Source organism: Bos indicus, chromosome 1 (genome assembly GCF_029378745.1).
Source record: "Bos indicus isolate NIAB-ARS_2022 breed Sahiwal x Tharparkar chromosome 1, NIAB-ARS_B.indTharparkar_mat_pri_1.0, whole genome shotgun sequence".
Classification (NCBI taxonomy): Eukaryota; Metazoa; Chordata; class Mammalia; order Artiodactyla; family Bovidae; genus Bos; species Bos indicus.
Window position 1 is genome coordinate 72,590,112 of NC_091760.1, and position 12,217 is coordinate 72,602,328.

Below are 12,217 nucleotides of genomic sequence, written 5' to 3' on the forward strand. Positions count from 1 at the left end.
TCTGTCATAGCTCCTGCCAAAGATGCCCCATCAACATGCATCCCGCCCTGGGCAGAACCAAGCGGATCCAAACTAGAAACAAACCACCTCTTAGCCATTGAGCACCTCCACACGTTTGTCCTAAAACAGGTTGGAGAAATCTCAAATGTAAATCTCCAGAATGTTGCCACCCCTTTCACTCAGCTCTGAATCGCTGGCTGCAGGCTGCACATAGCAACACCAAGGACATGCAGAGAGGTGCACGGTGGGCACGTGGTGTGCACGGGTCAGGCAAGGAGGGTGCAGAGCTCATCCCGGATCCTCCAGTGACTGGCCCCAGAGCCACCCCGGAACATAAAACGTGAAGAGCCGCCCCGGAACATAAAGCGTGAAGAGCTGCCCCGGAACATAAACCGTGAAACATTTCTACCCCAGTGGCAGGAACACACACCTTGGACCTTTGTATTTTATAGAAATCAATATAAGCAAAATTGACTTATAAGCAATAAAAGGCAATTCACATATCCTCTTTGGGCCAAAAATGCTTCATGTACAAAAGAAAACCCATCCTTTTAACTTATGAGGCTGGTTTAAGGCTCAAATGAGATATATTTTTTCAATTGGTGTTTGGCTTTAAAATATAAAGGATTTGTATTCTATTTTATAATAAATCTGTTGTTAACATAAAGATATCTACCTAAAATCTTTGTATAAAATCAACTCCAGAAAGACAGATGCACCATGTTTGCCCTGAGGTTTGGGGGCCCTGCCCACTACTCTGCACCCCAACTGAGAAGGCCTGAGCCATTCACTGGGTATGCAAATTGGGCTGGGCTACCTGCTCTAGTTAATGCTCAGACTGGTGGTGGGTCCTCCTGGGATGGGCCTAATCCACCAGTGAGACATCAAGAAGTGATGGCTCAAGCCTCTCCCCGGCCCTCCCTCCACACCCAGGGCTCCCCAGCAGAGGCCAGGGCGAAACTTGTCAGTGAATATAGATCCTGTCGGAGATGGCTCCGGGGAAGTGGGTCATGATCTGCATCCGCAGCCACCAGTAGTAGTCCATGGGATGGTAGCGAGTGTAGGGAGTGGTGGCAGTCAGGGCGTGTGTCACAGCCTTGATGACAGGAGAGGTGTCCGTGGAGCCGCTGGTGCAGTAGCTCTCCATCCTGGCGACCTTCTCATCGAAGTACTTCCTGCCGTAGTCCTGGCGCACCACCTCAGGCAGCTCCTCCCACATCTTGTTGGCGATGGCCTGGATGCGCTCAGTACCGCCGTAGAGGCTGGTGGCGGCGATGAAGTTGCCGGGTTCCACCACGCTGACCTTCACTCCCAGCGGGTGCATCTCGTAGCGCAGGCAGTCAGAGAAAGCCTCCACCCCGAACTTGGTGATGCAGTACGGGGAGCGGGCCACGTTGGCCATGCGGCCCATCATGCTGCTGATGTTAACAACGCGGCCTGTGGAGGAAGACAGCAAACACCTGCTCATGGGGCCCTGCCTGCAGGGGGCCTGGGCCTGGCGTGTTTCAGGAGGCCTGATTACAACCCGGCCTCTTGGCCTGAGACCTCTTTTGCAGCCTGCGTGGCTGGGGCTCAGCCTTCTGAACCACCCAGGGTCAGGCGGGTTTCTCATTTATAGTGGAGGCCAGCTCAGGTCAGCATCAGCATCAGCATCCTTGGTATTTCCTGTGTAGCCAGGTGGGTCCAAGCAGGATAGGGAAGGAGAAAAAAGAAGTAGGTTTGCAGAACAGGAGGGCACAACATAAAGGGCAACCGCTCTGTCTTGCCTGCCACGTTCTCCTATTGCCAGTAACTCCAAACTGTTATTACCTGGCTTGGCTCTGTTGCCAAGCAGGCAGAGGCAGGGTTCCAAACGTGCCTTCAGGTCTCAGACAATAACTGAGCGGAGCTTCAGGCACTAGGGGAGAGGGGACCTAGAGAAGCTCTCCCACAGGCCCAGCCTGGGGGCGCTAGGAGTGGCCACAGCCTCTGCCTGCCCTGGAGCAGTAGGTGGAGAAGGAGCCCATCCAGCCTTCCCCAGAAGGCCAGGCAGACCACAGAGCCCCTTGCACTGGGTATGCCCCTAGTAAGTCAAGGCACGGCCCCACCAGGGCACTATGGGGAGACACCTTCCAGAAACCTCCAACTTGGAAGTCGCTGAAACGTTGGCGTTTTCTTAAAAAACCGCACAGCTGCTCTCTGGGTCCCTCCTGTCACTGCTGGGTCACTGGGACGGAGGGCATGGATCTTCCCCTTTTTGCCATACTGTTTGCTACTGTAGGGAGAAAATGTGAGCCCAGGACTTCTTAGGTGGCTTGCTTACATGTGGCTACCTAACATGGTTTGGGCATTTTGTCTGTTTTGCCAATTTCTAATCTTGATTATTATTATTTTCAACTACTACCACAATTGTCTCATTTTTAAACTATGGCATAGTAACCCATAGGCTGGATCTACAAACATTTACTTAAGCACACCTCCGTCAGTACATGATGTATACACAAAGCTCTGTGCACAAGGGTGGTTATTTGTCTAGATTAAGTTCTCAGACTAGGATTACTGCTATAATCTTTTAGCCTTTGGTGTAGAATGCTGACCTCTTACCTGCTCTACTGTCTGAAAACCACACATCCCTTTCCACCCCCTGCCCAGGGCACCCCCACTGGCCACCATCCACAGGCCCTGCGTCACCCCTGGGGTTTATGGGCTCAGCCAGTGATGGTGGTGGGTACTGGGGTGCTCTGAGACCTGTTACCATTCTGAGTGAAGATGGAAAGGCAGAGCAGGTCTAGGGGACAGGAGGAAGGTCCCCTTCCACCTTACCTTTTGCCCTCCGGATGAGGGGGAGGAAGGCTTTCGTCACCCGAACAGTGCCCCAGAGGTTCACTTCCGCCACCTCCTTGTAGGTCTCCATGCTGGTGAACTCCACGTCTCCAAACGTCGAGATGCCCGCATTGTTAACCAGGCCCCACAAGCCTGCACCGGAGGGGACAGAACTGGGTCACCACAGGGCTCAGCCTCAGGCATCACCTGACAGCCTGCAGCCCATCCTCCTAGGCACTTTCATTCCTTTTCCCCACAACTTGGCAGCTTCTTGTCCAAGGCTTTCAAGTCATGTTCTAGAGTCACCCAGGAATAACCAGAGATGGCGAGGTCTAAAGTGCCAGCTGTGACCTCCCTTCAGTCTACAGTTTCCAGTTCTCATCTCGCTTCTCCCTGCAGCCACTTTGATCCCTCACAACCCAGCCCTGCTGACCCCAGCCCGGAGCGCCCCCTCACCTTACTCACTTCTACCCTCCAGTCTCATCCTGTACCCTGCACCTGTTTATTCATTCCTGCCTCTGAGCCTTTGCTTATCTTCTCCCTCTTCCCAGAAACCAGGGGAACCTCGGGAGTCCTCCAGGCCAAGTCCTCTCTGGAGAACCAGAGAGGGGACATAGCATCCAAGGTCACACAGCAAGTCAGAGGCTCAGCCAAGCCTTGAAGTCAGGTCAGGCCCCAGTCCGACTCCACTCTGAGGTGCTAACAACTCCTCCATCCTCTGCTCTCTGCTCTGAACCACGCACTATGGGCTGGATGTCATGTGGTCAGCTACCAATATGCCATCAGTCATCAATATGAACACTGAACACACCTGGTCTTTGCAGGGAGTAAAGACCCCTCAGGCTTGTGTGATCCCACTGGCCTTAGTACATGGTCAGAGCAAACTCTCCAAGTGTACTTGGGTTGTTTCCTGCAAGACCAACTTGAAGGATCATCTGAGTCCACTTAGTCTGATAATTACTCTCATGGGTAGGGAGACAGAGGACCTGAGAGGGAAGCCTGGCTTCAGTGGGACCAGTGAGGCCGGGGCAGAGCTGAACTGGGATGAGACAATGAGGGCCAAGAGACATCGAGGGGACAAGACAGACAGCAAGGGGACAAGACAGACATCGAGGGGACCAGACAGACAACGAGGGGATGAGACAGCGAGGGGACGAGACAGTGAGGGGTGAAGACAGTGAGGGGCGAGACAGCAAAGGGCGAGACAGTGAGGGGTGAAGACAGTGAGGGGCGAGACAGCGAAGGGCGAGACAGTGAGGGGCAAGACAGACAGCGAGGGGCAGCCTTGTGCAGCGGGGCCCCCTCTGAGTTCTGTTTTTTCAGGTACAAGGACTGGACACGCTGGAACCTCAGGACAGCCGGGCCCTGCCCCTTCTTTGTGGAAACCCTCAGGGTTTAGTCTCCCGTGGCCATGAAAGTGCTTCTTCCCAAGATGTAGCCTCGAGCAGAGCTGCCTCCTGGGGGCTGTCCCTTCCTGTGGGAATTTAGGCCTGCTTCACCCCAGTTAATCACGGAAGTGAGTTTGTGTAAATGACAGAGTAATTGGTCTCTAACTGCTTTCCTTCCGTGTTACCCAAATTAAAGCTTTGGCAACTGACCTCTTGTGCTTTCTCCTTCAATTACAGAGAACTAAGAGCATTTATTAGAGAAAGGAAATTGCCGGTTAACAAAGTGCTCATGACGCTCTCACCTCCACTCCCCATGGCGACCAAGCCAAAGCCACCCCCTCAGCTCTCATGAGTGACCTCACGGTGACGCAGCCACTCCCCTCCACCCCCGACCCCCCGCAGACCTTCCCCTGGGAGTCACTGCCCCACTCCTCTTCCCAGGAGGAGCAGGCCTCTCACCAATTGTCAAGGCTGACACTTCACCCTCCACTGCATTCCACATCATGAGCCATCCACCCTTCTTTTTATGCAACTTTCACTCCTCTCCCGTCCATGCTTCCCTCCCTTCAACAGTGTACACGTTAGATGCTCAATAAGTGTTTGTCAGGTGAATGAATGAATGTAAATATCAATACCATGTTTCATATCCCAAAGAACTTTCTCTTAATCGTGCTGCTCCCTCACACCACTGTCTGCTCTCCTTCCCTCCATGGCCAGGCTTCTGAGAACACGAGCTACACTCTCCAGTTCCCCATTTTCCTGCCAGTCTGGGTCCCAGCCCCACACTGCTCCAGGGTGTCCAGGGCATCCCCTTGCTAGGGATATCTCTCCCACCCTCATTCCCTGCCATCTTCTCTGGCCTCAGCCTGCCCCCGGTGTGAGCACTACTGATACCCACACACCTCCTTCATCTCCCCTGACCCCCTTCTTCCACCTGTTCTCCAGGATCCTGTCCTAGAGCAACTGTCATGCAGTGACACACGATGCTTAAGCAGCCTCATCTTCTTTATGCTCATGAAAGTTTCCAGCTGCTTTGTGTTTGATTCCTATGGACAGTATACATGACATAAAATACATACCACCCTTTTATCCACCTAAAAATTAATTACATCTGACTCTGATATGAAAAAAGGTTAACTGCCCTTGACCTGTAGAAGCACAGTGCTCCTGGATTTCAGCTCCGATGATGCGATAAGTAACAAGTCTGTGCACCCAGGAGAGCCCTGGAGTCCTTGGTCAACATTCTGAATAGACTCATAACCTTCCTGCTGGTCTGGGTGACAGCTGCTTTCCTGTAACTGCCCCATCGCCACCTCTGAGTAACTTCCCATGCACCCCTCGAGAGTCACGGCTCTCCCAGCCCCACCGCCTCCTCCTGATGGTCATTTTCATCCGAAGGTCCCACAGGTCCCCAACTCACCCTAACTAACCACCAAGTGCTCAAGCCTGCTTTGCTAGTAGTTTCCCTTTGCTAAGTTTCCCTGTCATCTTTGACTCCTCCAGCCCCGTCATTTCCCCCGCACCTAATGAGTCATGAGTGCTTTAATATTACCAAAAAGGAGCAAAAGGATGGCTGCTGGGCCCTGAACTAAGCATGTTGTATCCATTCATTCACCTGATCCTTAAAACCAATTGATAGATACTGAGTTGTCCCATGTCCAGATGAAGCAACTGAGGCTCAGAGAGGTTAAGCAGCTTGTTCAACATCACCCAGCTAATCAGTGGATAGGATGGCGTAGAACCCAGGTCTGCATGAGGACATAGCTCTCGCCCTTAATCCCGTGCTGCTGTTGGCTTCCTCTGCTGGGTCACTAGAATCACTGCCTTCTTTCCAGTGTCCACAGCATTAGTTTGGGTCCCTGTTGTTGGAGAAGCTCTCCCAGGTCTCTCTGTCAGTCGCTGTCCTCTCCCATCCTGATCCGAACTGCTCCACCAGGCTCTCCTTCTCAGTCAGCCACTTCCTGCTCCTCTGCTTCCCTTTGGAGTGGGATGTGCGAGCCTCCTTTCCCACACTTGTCATCCACTCCCCGCCAAGGACTCTGCCCTCTCTGAGCCTGGACAGTCTGCCACTCCTCTGATATCATGGCCCCTCCTGCCTCCACGGTGTCCTAACTCTGCTCAGCTGTTCTAACCCTCAGCCTGAGAGCAGCTTCTGCTAAAGTGCTCCTGCTGTGGTTGGATCGAGCTGTGAGCCTCACAGATGGGCACCCTGAGGCCCACATGGTTGAAGGTACAAACCCAAGCTCACACCACTAGTAAGAGGCTAAGCCCAGAGCAACTGCAGCCTTCTCACTTCCAGACTGAGTACACCCCAGATGTAGGGACCTCCCTGTCCATGGCATAATCCTCATAGGTCTTGCCGTGAAGCCACTGACTTCCATTTTGCCCAACTACAAACTTCCTCTGCCAGCTCTCACCCTTTCACATGCTCAGCACACTACCAAACACAGTAAGCACTCAATAAATGTTTACTGAATGCAAGGTAAGAGGTGGTTTCAAGATCAGGCCATGCCCACAGCCTGCAGGTTGGTCCACTTGCTTGGCCTTTCCCTATGGTGGTGGAGGAAGGGCTGGTCACAGGCTCTGGATGGCCGGTCCCTCAGGTCCCTGTGGGGGAGCAAAGGGGCTGGTGGCAGAAGGCTCACCAGCTCTAACCTGACAATCCCCTTCATCTTACCACCACCACTGGCTCTCCTGGCTTCAGCAGCAACTGTTCCACAGAGCCAGGGTGAAGGGCGTCAAACTCGCCATCAAAATGTGATGACTCTCCATCAAAATGTGCCTTCCACGCTGGGGGAATTGGGGGTGGTGGCGGGGGGGGAGAATGGACTGTCTCCTGGAAGGTTCCTGCTGAGGTGGATGGGTATGCGTGTGTGTGCTAAGTCACTTCAGTTGTGTCCGACTCTTTGAGACCCATGTACCGTAGCCTGCCAGGCTCCTCTGTCCATGGGATTTTCTAGGCAAGAATACTGGAGTGCGTTGCCATTTCCTTTTCCAGGGGATCTTCCCAACCCAGGGATCGAACCCATGTCTTTTATGTTGGCAGGCGGGTTCTTGACCACTAGCGCCATCTAGGAAGTCAAGGTGGATCGGTGGAGTGAGTCAAAAGTGGCCACAGACTTAGGGAAGGCATCTGGTCTGCAAGCTCAGGGAGGGCGCCGTCTGGTGGTCAAAGACAGTATTGCCTGAGAAGGAGGCGGGGGGAATTTGCACTGTGTAACAGTTGGACACGACTGAGCGACTTCACATTCACTTTTCACTTTCATGCACTGGAGAAGGAAATGGCAACCCACTCCAGTATTCTTGCCTGGAGAATCCCAGGGACGGGGGAGCCTGGTGGGCTGCCGTCTATGGGGTCGCACAGAGTGGGACACGACTGAAGCGACTTAGCAGCAGCAGCAGCAACCCAGAAAAACGCTTCTTCCCTGGTGGCTCTGTGGTAAAGAATCTGCCTGTCAATGCAGAAGACGAGGGTTTAAGCCCTTGTCAGAAAGATCCAGGGGTCAGAAACATCCCCTGGAGAAAGAAATGCCAATCCACTCCAGCATTCTTGCTTGGGAAATCCCACGGACAGAGGAACCTGGTGGGCTAGAGTTGCGGGGTGTAGCCCAGGAGGGGGTCGCAAAAGAGTCTGACACAGCTCAGTGACTTAATAATAAACAACAACAGCCCAGTAAAAGACGTCCATGAGGGGTTGGCGGTCGGGGGAGAGGGGGCCGAAGGAAGGGAAAAGGGGAGAGACCTGGGCAGCCACACATATGACAGATTTATTTTCTTTTTCAGATCTAAAAAATCTTCAAATCTTTTTTTCCAAAAAATGCAGTACTGGTTAATTAAGGTGATGGTGAGCGGTTTAACAGCCCTTGCAGGAATGCGTCATGTGGAAAAAGGAACAGGGAACGGTTTCTGCACCAGGGTTGGTGCTGGGATTTGAGCCCAATCCAAGGGCAACGGGGAGCCCGGGGTCCTCCCCAACTTGCCCAGTTAGGCTAACTGGGCAGACTAGTATTGGGATAGAGCTGACTACGTCTTGGTGGCTGAGGACAAGGACCAGGGTCCTGAGCAGCCCCCAACCCCAGTGTAGCCCTGTTCTGTGCTCAGTTCTACCCTGACCCTTCCTTTCCATGGCTGTTTTATCACCACAAACCCACAGGCTGTGATGAAGTCGGTTTATGGTGCTGACTGCAGCTGTTTTCCAGCCTAATCGTTTATGAAGGCAACCCAGAGAAGGCGGGCAGGAGGAGGATTTACCACCGGGGAGGAGGCAAGGCAGGCTGTACCTTCCAAGCTGGTAATCATCCCAGTGGGACCCATCCTGCCTTTGCTTAATGGGGCAGGAGTCCTGGCTCTGCCTGTTCATTACTAAACAGATGTTCAGCGCGTTCTGGAACTCACGGGCCTCTCCTCAGAGAGCAGAGGGGTGGGGGTGGCCCTGGGCTGACAAGGTGATGTATCAGTGATAGCTTCTCTGAGAGCCTCACAGCATGGGAGCCCCTGGGGTCACTGCTGGGGGATGACAGCATTTCCACCTGACTGATAAACGCTCAGCAGTGCAGCCAGCACTGGCCCGGGTCACCCACCTACTTGCCTGCTCCCTACCACCGACTGAAGTAATGGCTCAGAGAGCTGCCCCACCCTACTCTGCAGGATGGCAGAGGGCTGAATAAGGCACCCCCTTTTCACCTGGGCTGACAGGAAGCTCGAAGGTAAATGTCCTGGAAGAAGTGACAGAACCAGAATGCAGCACCGTCCCACTGCAAGAGCCATGTCCCCTCCCCTCTGCTATACGACAGAGCGTCTCCCACCAAGGTCCTCTGTGGCCTGGACCGGGAGGGCACTTGAGTTCTTACAATACAGAATTTTCTGCAGCATGTGACCCTGTTGGCGATGGGCCCCCAACTTTCTGTTCCCTTAGCTTCTGGGGCACTGTACCAAACCTCTCTGAGAGATGTCTTTCTCTTCTGTGGCCCCAAATTGCTTCTGTTCTCCAGGAGTTCCTCCTTGCATCTCCTCCACTCCTAGTCTCACTTCCAACCATGCACACCTGATTTGCAGCCCACAGACTTCCGGGGAAGGGGGTGTGTGCATAGGCATGTCAGCATCTACCATCCCTCGGCTGCTCCTCCAGTGCGGGGCAGCAGCTGTCCAGGATACAGACCTCTCGCCTCTACCTCATCTCGACACACAAAGTCCAGCCGGCTTTGTCTCCGCAATACTCCTTAAATCTGGTGCCTCCTCTTTTCCAACACCCAGTGTACTAATTCAGGAGGCTCACACTCACGCTCTCCCCCCCCACAATCCCCAGACTACAAGTCTGAGCAGGTCATTCCTCACAGCAAAGCCCCTTCAGTGGCTCCCCTCACCCTCAAGAGAGCAGCCACGCTCCTTCACGTGGGCCCCAAGCATGACCTCCCTGCCTGATCTCATGTGCTGCCAACACAACCGCCAGCCTGACCCTGATTGGCTGCCCTTCAGCACAGCCTGTGTGCTCCCCATCACTGTTCACGCTCTCCCTCCCACTTGGAATGCCCGTCCTGTCCTGCACTCTGCCAATCTGCCTTGGCTGACCCTCCCCCAGCCCACCCCAAGACCAACACCTCTGTCCCATGTTGCACTCCGAGAGGGGATATGGAGATTATCTGGGTCAACTCCCCAGTGAACTGTGAGGTCCCTGGGGTCAGGGGCTGTGTCTTGGCCATCTCTGTGTCCCCAGCATCAGCCCAGCTCCCAGAGCTTGCACTCAGTGAGGACTGGCTGGGTTGGTCTGTATGGCCTCAGTGCAGTGTGAAATTTAACCTATTTCCTCCACTCTGCAGCAGGATGAAGAGCCCAACAAGAGACAAAGTTGTCTTTTGGCAGGATGTTTAGCATATGGAAGGGGGTGTTTGGGGAGGGTCCCCTCAGAACAGCCACCCCCACTGCCCCAAGGCGCCCTTACCTTTCTCAGGGTCCTCCAGGCTTGAGCGGATGACCTCTGCCGCTTTATCCACCTCTTCGCTTTTGCAGACGTTGAGCTGGACAGTTCTTAAGCGATCACTCTTCATGCTGTCCAGCTCTTTGACCCCATCACTCCCTTTGTCCTGGGGAGAAGAGAGGAGCTGCCGCACCCGCCTCCTTCCCACCCAGCCTGCGGGATGAGGACTAGGCCCAAGGCAGGGAACTGCCCCCGGTCCCAACCAAAGCCTGGGGCTTGTGCACAGCATATTAACAGCCGCAGAGGGTGGTCTTTGGGGCCGCACCTGGACCTGCTCCACCAGTAAATGGTTCTAGTCAACCCCTGAGCACAGTGGCACATCAAATGCCAAACTAAGTGCCTCAGACACAAGCCCCCAAAGCCCCCCGGCAGGATGCTGTCTCCCAGCAGAGGTCGCAAACCCAGTACGGACCGGGGCCAGGCATGTGGGGATCAGACAGTGGTGACAGTGGGGCTCAGGAACGGAGCACACGCCCTCTCACCCCGCCAGCTGCTGTCCATGTGGGTATGCAATCCCAGGGCTGCCAGACGCTTAGATTTTTAAGATAGTAACTAGGATCTCCTAATGTTCCAAGTGTTAGAAAAATTACCCTTAAAAAAAAAAAGCCACTGCATGCCAAAGCACACCCACAGCTGCATGTGACCAGCAGGTTGCCAGTCAGTCACCTCTGTTCTAAGCCAAGAGCCAGTCACACCAGCTTGACCAGAGCCAGGCTGCAACTGCAGTTGGGTCACGAACCAGGCTCTGTGCGCTCAGGTGCATCCCTTAAGAGGGGCCCAGTTTTTCCAGACACCACTATTTCCAAGGGCATCGCCACCTGCACTGACCTTCTCGGGTTAATGGCATGAGGAACTCGCTTAAAAAAAAACCTTCCTAATGACAAAGCACTATGCAAATTCAAGTATTATTAAACAAGAGAAAGTGTCACTCGCTCAGCACTCATGTCTTGGGCCTCTATCATGTTCAAGCACTGTGCTAATAACAGACGTGAAAATAAATAACAGCCTCTGTCCTCAAAGAGTCACATTTTAAGGAAGGAGGCAGATGTGTGAGCAGACAAGACTGGGCAACTATGCTGCGTGAAAGCTTGTGGGAGGCAGGAGGCTGCACAGAAAGTGGGGCGGGCAGGGAAGGGCCTCCAAAAGCAGTGCCAGTCGAGGACATGAACCAGAGGGGGGGCCCAGGGACCAGCCACTTCCTGAAGAGGACAACTCCGGTCCTACCACAAGCCACTGAAGGCACAGCAGAGGTAGAGGAAGTGGTGGGACGTGAGGCTGGAGCGTCAGGCAAGGGCCTGCTTGCGGGCAGCGGTGAGCAGATGCAGGATCTGAATAAAGCAGACATCACCTACTGTTTACTGTGCTTCACGCTGTGCTGTCTGAAATGCACTATCTCCTTAGTCCTCCCATCCGTGGGCCTTTCTCAGTGGCCCACGGAACAGTGATGAATCTTAGGAGAGGACAGGAGTAGCCGCCAGAAGACGAAGGGACGGAGAGATGCCTCCCTGTCCCATGGACCACTGAGAAAAGTCACTCAGCCGAGGGCTGGCCTGGGCTCCATCTGGTACTGAACAAACATCCCCGGCAAGGCCAGAGCAGGGACCGTGAGGATGGCTGTGGTGCAAAGTTCTCTATAAGATGGGCTGAGTGCCATCAGTGGTTTGAAACGGGAGGCCCCTAACCCCAGGCCTGAAGAACCCACATCATGAATGTCAGAGGGACCGAGGAGAGAATGGGGAGGCTCTCTATCACGTTGGTCCACCAGGGCTGGAGAGGACTGGAGAGGATAATCTCTCTGGAGAGGACTTGGGAGAACAGGATGGCAGGGGGGCCCACTTGTCCTGTGCAGCCCGGAAAACAGAATCAGGGCAGGGAAGTCAAATTCAGCTCAAGACGAGGAGTGACTCCCACAGTCTGGAGATGGCATGGGCTACCCTGGCGGTGCTCAGACAATGAGGGTGGATGTGGGGTCTGTCTGGATGGGATGGGAGAACACGGTACAGAGAAAACTCAGGCATCAGGCAGGACATCAGGCTGACCCCCCTCTAATATC

General features: G+C 54.0%; 1 protein-coding gene across 4 annotated transcripts in view; it reads right to left on the reverse strand.

Moving 5' to 3' along the window:
• Nucleotides 1-431: 431 nt before the first annotated feature.
• Nucleotides 432-12,217, reverse strand: part of BDH1 (3-hydroxybutyrate dehydrogenase 1) — a 36,197-nt gene continuing 24,411 nt past the window's right edge. For all 4 annotated transcript variants that reach the window (XM_019957538.2, XM_019957529.2, XM_070789506.1 and 1 more), the window contains exons 5-7: nt 10,129-10,270; nt 2,803-2,955; nt 432-1,437 (exon numbers count right to left, since the gene is read on the reverse strand). In XM_019957538.2, the coding sequence (XP_019813097.2) occupies nt 965-1,437; nt 2,803-2,955; nt 10,129-10,270 (768 nt within the window). In that variant the 3' untranslated portion in view covers nt 432-964. The remainder of the gene's footprint in view (nt 1,438-2,802; nt 2,956-10,128; nt 10,271-12,217) is intronic.